General features: G+C 39.5%; 1 protein-coding gene across 1 annotated transcript in view; it reads left to right on the top strand.

Moving 5' to 3' along the window:
* LOC103084597 (zinc finger protein 665-like) overlaps positions 1-20,008 on the top strand; it is a 72,339-nt gene that overhangs the window by 47,668 nt on the left and 4,663 nt on the right. Inside the window, 3 exon segments of the mRNA XM_082931026.1 lie at positions 12,686-13,670; positions 13,726-13,804; positions 14,251-14,306. Of these exon segments, the coding sequence (XP_082787152.1) occupies positions 12,686-13,670; positions 13,726-13,804; positions 14,251-14,306 (1,120 nt within the window).

Genomic DNA, 20,008 nt, shown 5'->3' with positions numbered 1-20,008 from the left:
TTTTTTTTTTTTTTTTTTTTTTGCGTTATGCGGGCCTCTCACTGTTGTGGCCTCTCCCGTTGTGGAGCGCAGGCTCTGGACGTGCAGGCCCCGCGGCCATGGCTCACGGGCCCAGCCGCTCCGTGGCATGTGGGATCTTCCTGGACCGGGGCACGAACCCGCGTCCCCTGCATTGGCAGGTGGACTCTCAACCACTGCGCCACCAGGGAAGCCCTGTCAATGTACTTTTAATGCTTTCTGTATTACTTAACTATTTGATTCTTAAGCTTCAGTTGCTAAGCACAACCCTCTGAGTTCAAGTGCTTGCTGTAACATTTCTTACCTTCTTGATCTGAGTCAAGTTTCTCAGTGTCTGTGACAGTTTTTGTCCTCTGTAAGATGGGGACAGATCTTTCTTTAATGAGCTGTTATGTTGATAACAAAGTCTTGCCTGTAAAAGTACTTATTTAGGGTAATGTTTAGAGTAACATTACTGTAACTTAGAGCAATAGGAAGTGTTCAGACACTTTTAGTCGTTGTTGTTATCATCATCATAGTTGGAAGATTTTGACCTTTCATTAAAAGCACTGCGAACTTTGTCATCTCATCTATATACGGAATCTCTCTCAGTGTGTAGAACGTAATACCTAATACTTCTGCATAGACAACATGGTGTTGAGTTTTACTTATAGGCGTTTCATTAGATTTTCGACAGTGATGAAAAATCATATTAATTGGAGAATCTCATAAGGTCTTATGAAAAAGTATAAGAAATTAAGATTAGAGATACATAATTTTTCCAGATACCTCTAAATGGATCTGGTAGAACACATACTTTAATTGAATCAGTCCTTACCCCTTCCTCCTCTTTTCCATTTGTATGAAGATGAGAACTCTTCATGGCCCATTGGTGAAATGTGGTTTCATTTCAGGAACGGTTGACCTTTGAGGATGTGGCCATCGAATTCACTCAGGAGGAGTGGGAATTCCTGGACCCTGCTCAGAGGGCCTTGTACAGGGACGTGATGTTGGAGACCTGCAGGAACCTGCTCTCCCTGGGTGAGGATAACTTCCCTCCAGAGGTGGGATCTGCCCTTGGGTATCTTTGCCTTTTCCCTTGTGTGCCTCTTGGGAGGCCCTGATAATCTTTGAAAGCCCTGTTGACTCACATCATGTGGCATCGTGAGGTTAAACTGACGCTTTCTTCAGATGCTCTGCGCGTTTCATGTTACATCAGGGGTTGTCCCAGAGCTTAATTACGTACAAAGCTCAATGGCAAACTTTAAAAAATACCACATTTCCTATTTTCTGCCTTTTGGCTTTTGACTCAGTTTTTGTAGGAAGAGAGCTTGATGTCTGCATATTACACCGTTCCCTGTGTAGAAGGAGGCGGTGGATGAATTTGTGAAATATTTTTCCTGACCCATCTGTAATGTCCTCACTCCTCAGCTGAACAAAGAACTGGGATTTTAGGAAAACCACAGCACTTCACGTTTCTTTGTCCTGATAAGCCAGAATTTCTATTTCTTTTGTGAAAATTTTTTTGGCCACACCTTCTGGCTTATGGGATCTCAGTTCCCCGAGTAGGGATTGGACTCGTGCCCTCTGCATTGGAAGCATGGAGTCTTAACCGGTGGGCCGCCACGGAAGCCCCAGAATTTTTTTCTGATCTGAATATTATCTCCACATTGGAGCAAGAGAAAGAGCCATGGACAGTGGGGATAAATGTGAAAAATAGCCAAGAATACATTGTGTGGGAGTCAAAAGTGTAAACAAAGATGGGTATCTCAGAAGGGCTGTTTCTTTTGTTTAGGGGTGTGTGGGACAGGCGGGTGGATTGGATCTTCTGTGACTTTTACTTAGGAAAGGTGTAAGGACAGTGGACGGAGAGATGCTCTTTTTGATCCCAAATCCTACAAGGGGAGCATATGTGAATCTTTCAGGCTCTTAGCTTGGCATCTGTGGGTCGAGTACATGGTACCATGTCAAGATCCTATAATGTCTGACCCTTACACATTGTATTATTTTTACTCTTGTACTGCTCTACCTAGTCGGGGAATGTCGACTGTTCCTGATTTTACCTTCTCCTTACTTTGTATGATTTTACCTCTCAAATTTCTTTGAAGTATCTTCCTAAGGTCTGAAATTTTACCTGGTTTCCTTGCTGTGATAATCCACCTATGTTTATCTGGCAACCTCTTGTGGGGTCTCTGTGAAGAGTGTTTACTGGGTAACAAAAAATTTTGATAGAGACACTATTCCTTGTATGTTGTAATATTTTCTTGCTCTGTACAAAATCACCACTTGAAGCTACTCAGTAGAGTGGTCAGCATGTTCTAGGATATGAGATAGAAAATATCACAAGCGTCTGACTGATAAGTCTTACCGGGTTTTTTTTCTGGCTTTGGGGACTGTCACAAAAGCCTGTCTCAAGGGCACTGTGACCGTGTCATTCATGTGTCTCAATGACCATACATTTTAGCCTCTTTAAATTGTTATAGGAATTTATCCCTGGACATCTTTGTCAAAGCTCACATCCTCATATCTGTGAGGCTGTTGGCTAAAGTGTTGTTGATGCCACATTTTTCATTGCCTGTGCCATTGTTCATTCTACCTCAACAGCGAATTTTGAAGCATCTTAATGAGAGCTTATGAAGTGGAGGGATACCTTCAGTGATGAACGATAATGTGTTTAAGACACTGGTACTTTCATTTTGTACATTTCTATGCATTATAAATGATTTTTTATTTTATCATTAGGTTCAAATTTCTATGTTACTCTTGGGGTTTTTGTTTTATATTTGCAACGTATGGGGTGGTTGATTGGGGAGGGGTCCCTGTGGTGGAGTTTGTGATCAGTCCCTCGTAGAATCTTTATATATTCTTCATACTCATCTATTATCAGATATGTGATTTAGAAATGTTTTCTCTTTTACTGTTGGTTGTCTTTTCACTGTGCTTTAATGCACAGTAGTTTATATTTTTGATATAGTCCAATTTATCTGTTTTTATTCTGTAGCCTGTGCTTTTGGTGTTATACCTGATAAATCATTTGTGGGTCCAATGTCAAGAAACTTTTTCTGTATGTTTACTTCTAGGAGTTTTATATACTTGGGACTTAGGTTTAGGTCTTTGAACGATTTTGAGTTAATTTTTGTCTGTAGTGTAAGATAATGGTATAAGTAAATAGTTTTGTTAGTAGGTATCCAGTTTTGGCAACACCTTTTTAAAAAAATTTATTTGTTTTTAATTAATTAAGTTTTTTGGCTGCATTGGGTCTTGCTGTGCGTGGACTTTCTCTACTTGTGGTGAGCAGGGTCTACTCTTTGTTGCGTTGCACAGGCTTTTCGTTGTGGTGGCTTCTCATTGCGGAGCACCAGCTCTAGGCACATGGGCTCAGTAGTTGCAGCACATGTGCTTAGTAGTTGTGGCACCCGGAGTTCAGTAGTTGTGACATATGGGCTCAGTAGTTGTGGCTTGTGGGCTCTAGAGTGCAGGCCCAGTAGTTGTGGCACATGGGCTTAGTTGCTCCATGGCATGTGGGATCTTCCCGGGCCAGGGCTCGAACTTGTGCCCCCTGCATTGGCAGGTGGATTCTTAACCACTGCGCCACCAGGGAAGTCCTGTCAACACCTTTTGTTCCATAGACTTCATTCCCCCATTAAGTGGTCTTTACACCTTTGTGAAACATTGTTTAAACATCTACACAAGGGGTTTTTTTTTTAAAGTATAGTTAATTTATAATGTGTTAATTTCGGGTGTATAGCAATTTACAAGATATTTAATATAGTTATCTGAGCTGTACAGTAGGTCCTTGTTGTTTATTTTATATATAGTAGTTTGTATATGTTCATCCCAGACTCCTAATTTATCTCTCTCCTTGCCCCCCCCACCCTCCGCATCATGCACTTTCCCCTTTGGTAACCGTAAGTTTGTTTTCTATGTCTGTGAGTCTATTTCTGTTTTGTAAATAAGTTCATTTATATCATTTTTTTTAGGTTTTACGTATAAGTAATATATATGTCTGTCTTTGTCTGACTTCATAGGTCCATCCATGTTGCTGCAAAAGGCATTATTTCATTGTTTTTTATGAATGAGTAATATTCCATTGTATATATGTGCCACATCTTCTTTATCCCTTCATCTGTCAATGAAAATTTAGGTTGCTTCCATGTCCTGGCTAGTGTAAATAGTGTTGCTATAAACATTGGGGTGCATATATCTTTTCAAATTAGAGTTTTCATCTTTTCCGGATATATGCCCAGGATTGGAATTGCTTGTTCATGTGGTAACTTTATTTTTAGTTCTTTAAGGAACCTTCATACTGTTCTCCAAAGTGGCTACAGCAGTTTACATTTCTTCCAACAGTGTAGGAGTGTTCTGTTTTCTCCACACCCTCTCAAACATTTACTGTTTGTAGACTGTTTTTTTTGGCCACGCCGGATCTTAGTTGTGGCATGCAGAATATTTAGTTGGGGCATGCGGACTTCTTAGTTGCTGTATGTGGACTCTCGGTTGCGACATGCGTATGGGATCTAGTTCCCTGACCAGGGAATGAACCGGGGCCCCCTGCACTGGCAGCATGGAGCCTTACTGCCTGGACCACCAGGGAAGTCCCCTATTTGTAGACTTTTTGATGGTGGTCGTTCTGACCAGTGTGAGGTGATAGCATTTTGTGGTTTTGATTTGCATTTATGTAATAATTTAGTGATGTTGAGCATCTTTTCAGGTGGCTGTTGGCCATCTTTATGTCTTCTTTGGAGAAATATCTATTTAGGTCTTCTGCTAATTTTTTGATTGGGTTGTATGGTTTTTTTGATATTAAGCTATATGAATTTTGTATATTTTGGAAATTAATCCCTTTTTGGTAGCATCATTTGCAAATATACTCTTGTAGTCCATAAGTTGTATTTTCGTTCTTTTTCTGGTTTCCTTTGATTTGCAGTAGCTTTTAAGTTTAATTAGGCCCCATTTGTTTATTTTTGCTTTTATTTCCGTGTCTCTAGGAGACTGATCCAAAAAAATATTGCTGTGATTTATATCAAAGAGTGTTCTGCCTTTGTTTTCCTCTATGAGTTTTATAGTATCTGGTCTTACATTTAGCTGTTGAATCCATTTTGAGGTTTTTTTTTTTTTTGTGGTACGCAGGCCTCTCACTGTTGTGGCCTCTCCTGTTGCGGAGCACCGGCTCCGGACGCGCAGTCTCAGTGGTCGTGGCTCACGGGCCCAGCCACTCCGTGGCATGTGGGATCCTCCCGGACCGGGGCATGAACCCGTGTCCCCCGCATCAGCAGGCGGACTCTCAACCACTGAGCCACCAGGGAAGCCCCAAAGATGTATTTTTTTGGTTTTGGTTTTGGTTTTTTGTTGTTGTTGTTGTTGCGGTACGCGGGCCTCTCACTGTTGTGGCCTCTCCCGTTGCGGAGCACAGGCTCCGGACGCGCAGGCTCAGCGGCCATGGCTCATGGGCCCAGCCGCTCTGCAGCATGTGGGATCTTCCTGGACCAGGGCACAAACCCGTGTCCCCTGCATCGGCAGGCAGACTCTCAACCACTGTGCCACCAGGGAAGCCCATTTTTAGTTTATTTTTGTATGTGGTGTTAGAGAATGTTCTAATTTTATTCTTTTCCATGTAGCTGTCCAGTTATCCCAGCACCACTTACTAAAAAGACTGTCTTTTCTCCATTGTATATTCTTTTCTTCTTTGTCATAGAATAATTGACTATAAGTGAGTAGGTTTATTTCGGGGCTTTCTTTTCTGTTCCATTGATCTGTGTTTCTGTTTTTTGCCAGCACCATACTGTCTTGATGACTGTAGGTTTGTAGTATCGTCTGAAGTCAGGGAGTGTGATTCCTCCAGCTCCATTTTTCTTTCTTGAGATTGTTTTAGATATTTGGTGTCTTTTGTGTTTTCATACAAATTTAAAAAATGTTCTCGTTCTGTGAAAAATGCCATTGTTAATTTGAGAAGGATTGCATCGAATATGTAGATTGCCTTGGGTAATATGGTCATTTTAACAATGTTGCTTATTCCAATCCATGAACATGGTATATATTTTCATCTGTTTGTATCATCTTTTGATATCTTTCCTCAGCATCATATGGGTTTTTGTTCAATATTCTTTTTTTTTTTATTATTGGGGTATAGTTGTTTTACAATGTGTTAGTTTCTACTGTACAACTAAGTGAAGTAGAGTTCCCTGTGCTGTACCTCAGGTTCTCATTAGTTATCTACTTTATACATATTAGTATAAAATAGCATGTTAAAAGATACTTTCTTCTTTCCCAATATAAGCATTTAAAGCAGCGAATTTCCCTGTAATTACCATTTCACTTATTAGGATTTTTTAAATTAATTTTTATTGGAGTACAGTTGCTTTACAATGTTGTGTTAGCTTCTACTGTACAGCAAAGTAAATCAGTTATACATACACATACATCTCCTCTTTTTTGGATTTCCTTCCCATTTAGGTCACCACAGAGCATTGAGTAGAGTTCCCTGTGCTATACAATAGGTTCTTATTAGTTATCTATTTTATACATAGTATCAATAGTGTATATATGACAATCCCAATCTCCCAATTCATCCCACCTGACCCCGCCCCTTGGTATCCATACGTTTGTTCTCTATGTCTTTGTCTCTGTTTCTGCCTTGCAAACAGGTTGATCTGTACCATTCTTCTAGATTCCACCAATATGTGTTAATATACGATGTTTGTTTTTCTCTGACTTACTTCACTCTGTATGACAGTGTCTAGGCCAACCATGTCTCTACAAATGACCCAATTTCATTCTTTTTATGGCTGTGTAATATTCCACTGTGTATATGTACTACATTTTCTTTATCTGTTGGTCTGTCGATATGCATTTAGGTTGCTTCTAGGACCTGGCTATTCTAAATAGTGCTGCAGTGAACATTGGGGTGAATGTGTCTTTGAGTTATGGTTTTCTCTGGGTATATGCCCAGTAGTGGGATTGCTGGGATTTATGGTAATTCTATTTTTCGTTTTTTAAGGAACCTCCATACTGTTCTCCATAGTGGCTGTATCAATTTACATTCCCACCAACAGTGAAAGAGGGTTCCCTTGTCTCCACACCCTCTCTAGCATTTATTGTTTGTAAATTTTTTTATGATGGCCATTCTGACTTGTGTGAGCTGATGCCTCACTGTAGTCTTGATTTGCATTTCTCTAATAATTAGTGATGTTGAGCATGTTTTCATGTGCCTCTTGGCCATCTGTATGTCTTCTTTGGAGAAATGTCTATTTAGGTCTTCTGCCCATATTTTGATTGGGTTGTTTGTTTTTTTGATATTGAGCTGCATGAACTGTTTGTATATTTTGGAGAGTAATCTTTTGTCCGTTAATTCGTTTGCAATTTTTTTCTCCCATTCTGAGGGTTGTCTTTTTGTCTTGTTTATGGTTTCCTTTGTTGTGCTGAAGCTTTCCAGTTTCATTAGGTCCCACTTGTTTATTTTTGTTTTTATTTCCATTACTGTAGAAGGTTGGTCAGAAAAGATCTTGCTGTGCTTTATGTCAAAGAGTGTTCTTTCTATGTTTTCCTCTTATGAGTTTTATAGTGTGTGGTCTTAGATTTAGGTCTTTAATCCATTTTGAGTTTATTTTTGTGTATGTTGTTAGGGAGTTTTCTAATTTCATTCTTCTACATGTAGCTGTCCAGTTTTCCCAGCACCACTTATTGAAGGTACTGTCACCATTGTATATTCTTGCCTCTGTTGTAGATTAATTGGCCATATGTACATGGGTTTATTTTGGGGCTCTCTATTCTGTTTTATAGATGTATGTGTCTGCTTTGGGGCCAGTACCACACTGTTTTGATGCCTCTGACTTTGTAGTATAGTCTGAAGTCAGGGAGCCTGATTCCTCCAGCTCTGTTTTCTTTTTTCCTCAAGATTGCTTTGGCTACTTGGGGTCTTTTGTGTGTCTATACAATTTTAAGATTATTTTGTTCTAGTTCTGTGAAAAATGCCATTCGTAATTTGATAAGAATTGCATTGAATCTGTAGATTGCTTTGGTAGTATAGTCATTTTCACAGTATTGATTCTTCAAATCCAAAAACATGGTATATCTCTCCATCTGTTTGTGTCATCTTTGATTTCTCTCATCAGTGTTTTATAGTTTTCTGAATACAGGTCTTTTACCTCCTTGGGTAGGTTTATTCCTAGGTATTTTATTCTTTTTTTGTTGGAGTGGTGAATGGTATTGTTTCCTTAATTTCTCTTTCTGGTCTTTAGTTGTTCATGTATAGGAGTGCAAGAGATTTCTGTGCATTAATTTTGTATCCTGCAACTTTTCCAGATTCATTGATTAGCTCTAGTAGTTTTCTGGTGGCATCTTTAGGATTTTCTACGTATAGTATTATCTCATCTGCAAACAATTTTACTTCTTCTTTTCCAATTTTATATTCCTTTTGTTTCTTTTTCTTTTCTGATTTCTGTGGCTAGGAATTCCAAAACTGTGTTGAATAGTAGTTATGAGAGTGGACCTCCTTGTCTTGTCTTGATCTTTGAGGAAATGCTTTCAGTTTTTCACCATTGAGAATGATGTTAGCTGTATGTCATACATGGCCTTTATTATGTTGAGGTAGGTTCCCTCTGTGCCCACTCTCTGGAGAGTTTTTATCAAAAATGGGTGTGAAATTTCGTTAAAAGCTTTTTCTGCATCTATTCAAATGGTCATATGGTTTTCATTCAGTTTGTTAATATGGTGCATCACATTGGTTGATTTGCGTACATTGAAGAATCCTTGCATCCCTGGGGTAAACCCCACTTGTGGTGTATGATTCTTTTAATGTGTTGTTGGATTCTGTTTGCTAGTAGTTTGTTGAAGATTTTTGTGTCTATATTCATCAGTAATATTGGCCTTTAATTTTCTTTTTTCATGATATCTTTGTCTGGTTTGCGTATCAGGGTGACGGTGGCCTCACAGAATGAGTTTGGAAGAGTTCCTTCCTCTTCAGTTTTTTGGAAGAGTTTGAGGATGGGTGTTACCTCTTCTCTAAGTGTTTGGTATAATTCACCTGTGAAGCCATCTGGTCCTGGACTTTCGTTTTGGAAGATTTTTAATCACAGTATCAGTTTCATTACTTGTGATTGGTCTGTTCATATTCTTTGTTTCTTCCTGGTTCAGTCTTGGAAGGTTATACCTTTTTAAGAATTTGTCCAATTCTTCCAGGTTGTCCATTTTATTGGCCTACAGTTGCTTATAGTAGTCTCTTATGATCCTTTGTATTTCTGCAGTGTCCTTTGTAACTTTTCCTTTTTCATTTCTAATTTTATTGATTTCAGTCCTCTCCCTCTTGATGAGCCTGGCTAAAGGTTCATCAATTTTGTTTATTGTCTCAAAGAACCAGTTTTTAGTTTTATTGATCTTTGCTATTGTTTCTGTTTCATTTATTTCTGTTTTTATCTTTATGATTGATTTCTTTCTACTAACTTTGGGGTTTTTTTTGGTGCATCTTTCTCTAGTTCCTTTAGCTGTTAGTTTAGATTGTTTATTTGAGATTTTTCTTGTTTCTTCAGGTAGGATTGTATTGCTGTCAACTTCCTTCTTAGAACTGCTTTTGCTGCATCCCATATGTTTTGGATCATCGTGTTTTCATTGTTATTTGTCTCTAGGTATTTTTTGATTTTCTCTTTGATTTCATTACTGATCTCTTGGTTATTTAGTAGTGTAATGTTTAGCCTTCATGTGTTATATATTTTTTACAGTTTTTTCCCCCTGTAATTGATTTCTAATCTCATAGTGTTGTGGTTGGAAAAGATGCTTGATATGATTTCAGTTTTCTTAAATTTACCAGGGCTTGATTTGTTACCCAAGATGTGATCTATCCTGGAGAATGTTCCATATGCACTTGAGAAGAAAGTGTATCCTTCTGCTTTCAGGTGGAATGTTCTATAAATATCAATTAAATCTATCTGGTCTATTGTGCCATTTAAAGCTTGTGTTTCCTTGTTTGTTTTCTGTCTGGATGATCTGTCCATTGGTGTAAGTGGGGTGTTAAAGTCCCCCACTATTGTGTTACTGTTGATTTTCCTTTCTGTGGCTGTTAGCATTTGCCTTATGTATTGAGGTGCTCTTATGTTGGGTGCATAAATATTTACAATTTTACAAACATTCCTCATTGGAGTTAGAAGCAGAGAAATGTGTATTAGTTGAGGAGGTGCCAACCAGACTTGGGAGACCTGGCCTTGCCTCAAATCCATCTTCCTGGCTGTCCAGGGTGTAAGATTTTTATTTTTATTTATTTTTATTTATTTATTTTTTATTTTTATTTTTTTTGCGGTACGCGGGCCTCTCACTGTTGTGGCCTCTCCCGTTGCAGAGCACAGGCTCCGGACACGCAGGCTCAGCGGCCATGGCTCACGGGCCCAGCCGCTCCGCGGCATGTGGGATCTTCCCGGACTGGGGCACGAACCCGTGTCCCCTGCATTGGCAGGCGGACTCTCAACCACTGCGCCACCAGGGAAGCCCGGGTGTAAGATTTTTAAAGGGTAAGGGAGAGAGGGGTGGGGAGTGTCTGTAATCCCAGCTTTTCTATAAGATCTCAGCTGCAGACTTTTGAGAATGAAGTTGTGGCTTCCTTTCTGATTATTCTGTATGTTCCTGCAAAACAGTTCCTAAATCAGGGTCTTGTGATCCCTTAACTTCCTTCTAGGAGACAGGAAAAGCAATTGTTCAGGCATTTTATTATTTATTTAGAGCCAAATGTGGCTGGTTAAGAATTTCAATTCTCAGTGGACCCTCTGGTGTCATCAGTTTTTAAGTCCTCTTGGGTAACTGGTTGAAGCCACAGTTTAGGTTCAATAAATCAAGGTACCAGTTTAAACTGCCAATCATGGAAGTGATTAAATTGGACTTGCTTTTCCTTTGTTTCTGTATTCTCTCAATCCCCTAATTAGTAACTGCTTGAATCTGACTTTTTAACTCAGGAATGGTCTAGGAGACTAAAGCCTTCTTTTTTTTTACAAACAGGAAATGGGAGACTCAGAAAGGCTTTTGTAACCAGGAAGGCCCTGCAGATTCCTGTTCAGTTTCAATCCCCCCTTTTCTTTGGTACTCCTCAATCTTGAGATGAACATGTGTGGAAGAAGAAACAGAATAAAATTTTCAATAGAGAGGTTAATCAGACTTAGCAGGAGAACTCAGATTTAAGGCAACTTAACTTTTCAAAATTATGGTCCCCTACTCTACTGGAGGGTTGATTCAGTTTCTTTGTAACTGCATGTATGTACAGAAGAAACTCATTCATCTTTAGATGGCTTTTTCCTGGTTTTTCCTTCTGATTTCTGCTAATAAAATTCATTTTCTTTATGATATGACTTTATCTGCATTATATCTTATATGGTTTTCATTTGCATTTTTTTTCAACAACATTGTGTCTGACCCTAGTCAATAAATATACAAAGTGCTGACTTTTTGTTTCTAGTATTTTGGAGCCATTAAACCAGATAATTAAGGATACTGCATAGGTAGGGATTGCTCTTTTACTGGCCATTAGATAACTGGAGAATATTTTATATCTTAATTTATAAATGTTATTTACAGATATGGTCTTTTAGCATGTATTATGCAATACAACTGACACGTACTACTTGTTAATGTAAAATGCCTTTTCTTTTTGGGTACATAGTTCTATAGCAAAGATTTAGAAAAATATATTGTTTCTTAAAAATTGTTTTATCAAATTCTTCATTTTCTCTGTTATATTTGTTTTACAGTTCTAAACAGCCAATTATATTATTAATTGGATAAGTTTTGTTTTGGATTATTTCCCGGTACAATACATTGTCTATTTTAAAAAATTTATTTATGTACAGTAAGTATGCAGAATACATCAATAGTATATTTTTCTCCTCAATTATGAGACAGCAGTATGTTTACTGTTGGTTGGTATGTTCTTAGAGGTGATAGTAGAAAAATACTCCTTCTTTGAGAGGCGACATAAGTTTGTCCAGTGTGTTTTTGTCATATGGTGTTTAAAACTAGGCTACCTTAAAGTATATTTGGATTTATGTTATCATGCTTTCTTAAGTAAAGAATTCTATTCCTTTAGTGTTTCCAAAAATTTAAGGTCATGGTTGGGGCATTTCATACCTATCTTTGGTATAAGTATTACATTTGTTGTAATATCATATATTCAACATGAGACATAAATCTTTGAATTATTGTGAATGGGATACCTATGGTTCTTTATATCTTGTAGATATCTCCCCTATACATGTGATCAAGCAATTACAACCCAAAGTGAACAGTGATAAAGGAGAAGTATTCCAAACTCCGATGTTGGGAACACCTGAAAGCTGTAAGATCAAACATTTTCACCTCTGGGAAATTCAGAAAAATATGTATGAATTTGAGTGTCAGTGGAGAGACGATGAAAGAAATTACAAAGGAATGCCTGTAATCTGCAACAAAAATCTCACTGATGGAAGAGATCGACATGGTAGAAGGGGTGCAGGAATGAAGCCCTGTGGAAATAGGCTTGGATTAAACTTTCAGGATAAACTGCAGATATTTCAGACTGATGGGATAATTTCTGAATGTGATGTAGTTGAGAGGTCTATCAACAATAGTTTCTCATTTTTACCACTTCAAAGAATTCCTCCTAGTGTCCAAACCAATGTTTCTAATATATATGGGAATAATTTTGTGCATCCTTCATTGATGATGCAAAACCTTAAAGCGCACAGGGAAAGACCTTGCAAATGTAATGAGTGTGGGAAAGCCTTTCTTAAGGGCTCATACCTCATTAAACATCAGACCATCCACACAGGAGAGAAATTACATAAATGTGACATACGTGACAAATTCTTTGGTCGAAGTTCACAGCTTGCACGTCATCGGAAATTTCATCCTGGAGAGAAATGTTACAAATGTAATGAGTGTGGCAAATCCTTTAACAATGGCTCCACCCTTGCCAGACATCAGATAATCCACCCAGGAGCAAACTTACATAAATGTGATGTATGTGGTAAAATCTTTGGTCAAAATTCATACCTTGTACGTCATCGGAATATTCATGCTGGAAAGAGAAGTTACCAGTGTAATGAGTGTGGTAAAACCTTTACTGACAGCTCAAACCTCAGTAGACATCAGAAAATTCATACAGGAAAGAAATTATATAAATGTGATACGTGTGGCAAAGTCTTTAGCCGAAATGCACACCTTGCTGGTCATCAGAGGATTCATACTGGAGAGAAACCTTATAAATGTAATGAGTGTGGGAAGCTCTTTAGTCAGCATTCACATTTCATAAGTCATAAGAGATTTCATACTGGAGAGAAACCTTACAAATGCAGTGAGTGTGGCAAGGCCTTTAGTGAGAAGGCAGTCCTTTTAAGTCATAAGAGAATTCATACTGGTGAGAAACCTTACAAATGTGATGAGTGTGGAAAGGTCTTTAGTCAAAAATCACATCTTCGACTTCATTGGAGAATTCATACTGGAGAGAAACCGTTCAAATGTAATGAGTGTGGCAAGTTCTTCAGTCGAAATTCACACCTTACAAGTCATCGGAGAGTACATATAGAGAAACCTTTCAAATGTTTTGAGTGTGGGAAAGCCTTTACTCAGGTCTCAACCCTCGCTACACATCAGAAAACCCATACCTGAGAGAAACTATGTAAGTGTGATATATGTGGGAAGGTCTTCAAAATTCACACCTAACCGTTGTTCAGAGAATTCATACTATGGAGAAATCATACAAATATCAGTGTGGCAAAGCTTTTGTGCATTGAGCCTCACTTACCATCAGAGAATTCATACTAGAGAGAAACCTTACAAATGTAGTGAGTGTGGCAAAGTCTTCAGTGTGCTTTCAAGCCAAACTTACCATCAGAGGATCCATACTGGTTAGAGCACTTAAAAATATAATGAAGGGGACTTCCTTGGTGGTCCAGTGGTAAAAAAATCTGCCTTACAATGCAGGGGACATGGGTTTGATCCCTGGTTGGAGAACTAAGATCCCACGTGCTGCGGAGCTACTAAGCCTACACACCATAACTACTGAGCTTGCGTGTCTCAACTAGAGCCCACACGCTGCAAACTACAGAGCCCATGCACCCTGGAGCCTGTGCACCACAACTAGGGAAGAGAAAACCTGCACGCCACAACTAGAGAGAAGCCTGCGCACTACAGTGAAAGATCCTGCATGCCTCAACAAGGATCCTGCGTGCCGCAACTAAGACCCAACACGCCAAAAATAAATAAATAATAAATCTTAAAAAATAAATACAATGAAGGTGGCAGTGCTTTAGGAGGCCTTCACATCTTAGGCTTCACGAGAAAATTCATACTGGATAGAAGCCAGATAAATGTATTTAGTATAGTCAGGCCTTTAGAAAATGAATTCAATCTAGGAAGATTCCTCACCAATGCCATGAATGTGAAAAACCTATTCTCACAGCTCACATCTCACCAATATTCAGGTAGTCTGCACTCTTCAGAATGTTACAAATGTACTAAATTTTGCGTGCTTTTAGATTGTGCCTTAAGCTCAGTGATCACCAAATACTTCATGTTTTAAAATGCAACGAATATGTCAAAAGTTAAACTATTGCTCACTCATCGCTAGATATCAGAATTTTTTTTTTTTTTTTTGCGGTACGCGGGCCTCTCATTGTTGTGGCCTCTCCCGTTGCAGAGCACAGGCTCCGGACGCACAGGCTCAGCGGCCATGGCTCACCGGCCCAGCCGCTCCATAGCATTTGGGATCTTCCCGGACCGGGGCACAAACATGTGTCCCCTGCATCAGCAGGCGGACTCTCAACCACTGCACCACCAGGGAAGCCCGATAACAGAATATTTATCCTGAGTAAAACCCACAGAAATGTAACGTATGTGGCAAGGATCTTACCCAGAAGTCACAAGATAGGAGCATACTGGCGCCATACCTCCCAGATGCACTGGTTGAGGCAAAACCTTTACCTTGAGTTCAAGTACTTGGCAATTGCAGAAAGTCCATATTGAAGAGAAGCTATGGAAATGTATGTATAGAGGCTTTCTCCAGGCCTCAGAGTACACATTTTTGAGAGAAACCACACAAAGCAATATGTGTCCTGAGGACTGTACTTGAAGATCAAAACTGAAATACAGAGGATTTATGCTGGCAAGCAAGCTTTCCGATGTAATGAATGTTGTAAATTTTTACATCAAGTATCCACACCTTTAGTGTAATGACAGAATTCTTACAGGTTACAGAGTATACATGGAAAAGCTTCATGAAACAGTACATCCTTGGGGTTTACCAAAGAACTAATATTTGGGACAGTCCTTACAAATATAATGAATTTGGTGAATTTTTTGAGCCATTCTTAAAACAGACCATCAGAGAAGGCATAGTAGGAGTAAATAAATCTTTAGCTCTCTGAGGTTAACCTGAGGTATTACATACTGCAGAATCATTACAAGTCACAACACGTTACAACTTCTGACATGGTGTGTATATGAGAGGAAAAAGGACATATGTGAAAATAACCGATTATCTTCAGTATATTAAAATTTAATTATTTGAGTTTTCTTGAAAAGGCTACTTACTATTTATGCTTTTCAACCTAAAGTTTGAAGTAACAGGGAAGAACAAGTCTGTCTCTATATTGGACCTTTTCCTTTTCCTTTAACATTTGTATTCTATTGCTTTGGCTACAAGTGAATCACTAAAGGGATGTTGCCTGTAAGCTTAAATTATACATAATGGGCTATATTTGGGAAACCTGATTCCCGTGTAATGTGCATTAAACTAAAATACCTTTGTTTACCTCGTGGGAAACCTCCTGTCCAGGCTCCCCTGTGAATGGCTTCAAGAAAGAAGAAATTAAAACATCCCCTCAAGAATCTGATTGGAACCAGGACTTTACTCCCTCCTCTTTTAGGATGAAAGAAGCCCGAATTCTAACTCAGGGAAGATGATTCTTTGGGACAGTAGTCCACCATCTTCTGGGTCTGCTGGCTTTCTGAATAAAGCCACTGTTGCTTGCTCCAACAACTAGTCTCTCAGTTTATCGGCCTGTTGTGTGGTGAACCCTAAGAGCTTGGCCTTGCTAATATGTTGATTTCATGCATTCACTACAGGCCTTTCATGATGGTCTCTGGGAAGGAATCAGTAAGATGAGGGGGCCAACTTCATTAGGTGTGGTTCATTCACATCCATGTTCCCTGGAAAGACATGAATCCTGAATTATCAAATTCAATAGTGTGTGAATTAGTGTCAGGGAGCGGCAGAGAATAATGTAAAACTAGGACATGAATCATCATGCTCATTATATTCAGGGCGCCCTTCTGTTCACAGTGGGTTACAGGACAGAGTACTCTACCAACTGACCTGGACAAGAGCAGGCAAGACATTAGGCACTAGGCTTTTCATGGGAGGACAGTGACTGGTTTTTAGGGACTGATTATGTGGTAGGAACAGTGCACAGGAAAAGTTGGTCCCTTTCTCCATTGGATGGCAATAACTGTTGTATGTATGATTAAAAAAAAGTTAGTCTTGGGGCTTCCCTGGTGGCGCAGTGGTTGAGGGTCCGCCTGCCAATGCAGGGGACATGGGTTCGTGTCCCGGTCTGGGAAGATCCCACATGCCACGGAGCGGCTGGGGCCGTGAGCCATGGCCGCTGAGCCTGCGCGTCTGGAGCCTGTGCTCTGCACCGGGAGAGGCCACAACAGTGAGAGGCCAGCGTACTGCCAAAAAAAAAAAAAAAAAAAAAAAAGTCTTATTTTTGGAAGTTGAAGAGAGAGCAATTATTTTGAGCATCAAATATAATCAGAACCAGAATAATATGTGTTTGTGTATGATTCACATTTAACTGCTGCCATTATCATTTGCTACTGTTGTATTCATAGAATTACATTCTGAATATATCATGGGTCTCCTGTTTTAATTAATAAAATATAATTACTTTTGTCATAACCCTGGATGAATCATGTTTATTCCATCAACACAGTTTTATCTCATCTCGGTGCTTTATAACAGCAGGTAGGAATGCACCGTTAGGCTCTCAGGTTTGAAAGAATCTATAACAATTTCTTTCCAATATGGAATGAAACAACATACAGTTTGGGGGTTACATACTCATAATTTGTACTCTCTACACTCTATTCCAGAATATTCAGATGACTGTAATGCAAGTCCCATAGCAGTGCATTTCAGACTGACTTCCATTAATGTGCAAAAATTGAATCAAATTTAAATAAATTTAAAGATCTAATTGGCTTTATTGAATGATTGATACATTGGGCAGCATTCCACCTAGGAAATAAAGAGGTGCTCCAAGGACCTGTAAAAAGTGGGAAAGCACATGATGTTGAGCATATTTTCATGTGCATGTTGAATTTGTATCTATGATAGATTTTTGGTTTGTGCTTTCTATGAGTCTTTATATGGATATGGGACTCTCGGCACTCCCTGAACTTGGGTGACTGTTTCCTTTCCCAGGTTAGGGCGGTTTTCAGCTATTATCTCTGCAAATATTTTCTAAGGCCCTTCCTCTCTCCTCCTTCTGGGACCTGTATAATACAAATATTAGTGCACTTGTTGTTGTCCCAGAAGTCTCTTCAAATGTCGTCCTTCTTTTATTCTTTTTTCTCTTCAGCAGTGGTGATTTCCACTACTCTGTCTTCCAGCTCACTGATGCATTCTGCCTCATTTAGCCTGTTACTGATTCTTTCTAGTTTATTTTTCATTTCAGTTACTGTATTCTCCAGTTCTGTTCAGTTGTTTAGATTTTCAAAGTCTTTGTTAAATACTTCTCATTTCTCAGGCTGTGCATCCATTCTCCTCCCAAGTTCTTTTTGATCATTACTCTGAACATTTTTTCGGCCAGATTTCCTATCTCCATGTCACTTAGTTCTTCTGGGGTTTTTGTCTTATTCCTCCGCCTTGAAACATATTCCTCGGGTACCTCATTTTGTCTAAATTGCTATTTATATTTTTATGTATGTGGTAGGTTAGTTACATTTCTCAACATTGAAAAAGTGGCCCTCTGTAGGAGGTGTCCTGTGCATCCCTCTCATCACCCAAGGTCAGAGGCCAGCTGGTCCCGGGGTAGTGTCTGGCCTGTATTTGTGGATTCAGTTTGCAGGCTGTGAGACTGTAGTTTTCTTGCTTCTGGTGTCTGCACCCTGGTGGGTGAGGCTGGTCTAGAGGCTTCTCCCTGCCCACTGTTGGTTGGACCTGGGTCTTGGCCCTTTGGCAGGCCAGGGTATGTCTAAGGACATGTAGAGAGGTGGCAGTGGGCTCAGGAAGCCTTTAGGCTGCCCATTGGCTGATTGGTGGGGCTGTATCCCCTGCCAGTTTGTTGTTTTGCTTGAGGCGCCCCAGTGCCAGACCTATAGGTTCTTGGATGGGGCGAGGTCTTGGTGCCAAGAAGTCAGCCTCCAGGAGAGCTCATGCAGATGAATGCTCACCGATGTTACTGCCATCATTGTCTGTGTCCCCAGGGTGAGCCAACGCCTCCCCCCACCTTCCCAGGAGATCCTCCAAGATCAGCAGGCAGGGGCAGTTCTTGCCCAGGTTTCTATCAGATTATTGCTTTTGCCCTTCATCTCTGTGTATGTGAGATTTTGTGTGTGTCTGTTAAGAGTGAAATCTCTCTTTTCCCCATTACTCTGAGCTCCTGCAGGCCCCACTGGCCTTCAAAGGTGAATGTTCTGGGGGCTTCTCAACCCAGTGCCAGACCTCTGGGCTAGGGGGCGTGATGTGGGGCTCACAACTCTCACTCTGTGTGAGAACCACTGTAATATAATTATTCTCTAGTTTTTGGGTCACCCACCCAGGGGATATGGGGTTTGAGTATATCGTGAGTCTGCCCTTCCTACCCATCTCATTGTGGTTCCTTCTTTATGTCTTTACTTATTAAAGAGCTTTCCTGGTAGGTTCCAGTCTTTCATCAATGGTTGTACTGCAGTTAGTTGTGATTTTGGTGTGCTCGCGAGAAGGGGTGAGTTTAGGATCCTTCTACTTCACCATCTTGGCTGCTATCACAGAAGAGTTTTTTCCTAAAGTCTCTGTCTGCCTTTATGACAGTACCACACTGTTTTGATTAGTGTAGGTTTGGAATAAGTTTCAAAACAAGGAAGTGTGAGACCTCTGACTGTTCTTTTCCAACTTGTTTTTACTATTCATTGTCTCTTGACATTCCATAGGAATCACAGAATGGATTTATCTGTTTTTTCAGGAAAACCCTATTGGGATTTCACTAGGGAATGAATGATTTGAATCTGTTAATCACTTTGGGTAGTAATGACATCTTGACAATATTGACTTTCAATCCATGAACATGGGATATGTTTCCATTTATTTTCGTCTTCTGTAAAATTTTCAGCAGTCTATAGTTTGCAGTGTACAAATCTTTCCCTTCTTTCATGTCATGTCTAAATATTTTTGGATTCTCTTATAAATGGAATTGTTTTCTCAATTTCTGTTTTGATCATTTTTAATTTTTAGAAACCCAGTTGAGTTTTGCATGATGATTTTAAATCTTATAAGGTTTTTGAACTCTTTCATTATTTCTAGGGTTTTTTTTTTAACTTCAGAATCTTTAGGGTTTTCTACATATTAGATGATGTTACCTGTGTACATTAGGTCATGTTACCTGTGCACAGAGATGATTTTGCTTCCTGTTGCTGCTATTGGGATATCTCTTATCTCATTTTATGCCTATGTGTTCTTGGTTGGACTTCCAATTATATGTTTTTAGAAGTAGCAGGTATGCTTGTCTTGTTCCTGATCTTCGAGGAAAAGCTTCCATTCTTTCACCATTGAGGATGGTGAAGGCTCTAAAGAAAGACTGTGGAAGGAGTTTTCAGCATACTCTTATACCTGTGTGTAAGATTTTAAAGGCAAAAGGAGGGAGGGGAGGGGAGTGTCTGTGATCCCAGCTTTCCTAAGATCTCTCAGCTGTGCAGACTCTTTGGCACACATTGTGACTTCCTTTGTGATTATTCTGTACGTGCCTGCAAAACGAGTTTCTAAATCACGGTCTTGTGATTCTTTAACTTCATTCAGGAAGAG

The sequence above is a fragment of the Lipotes vexillifer genome, unplaced genomic scaffold (assembly GCF_000442215.2).
Source record: "Lipotes vexillifer unplaced genomic scaffold, Lipotes_vexillifer_v1.1 scaffold1665, whole genome shotgun sequence".
NCBI lineage: Eukaryota > Metazoa > Chordata > Mammalia > Artiodactyla > Lipotidae > Lipotes > Lipotes vexillifer.
The sequence above is the reverse complement of the archived record's forward strand: the minus strand, read 5'-3'. Positions and strand labels throughout refer to the sequence as shown.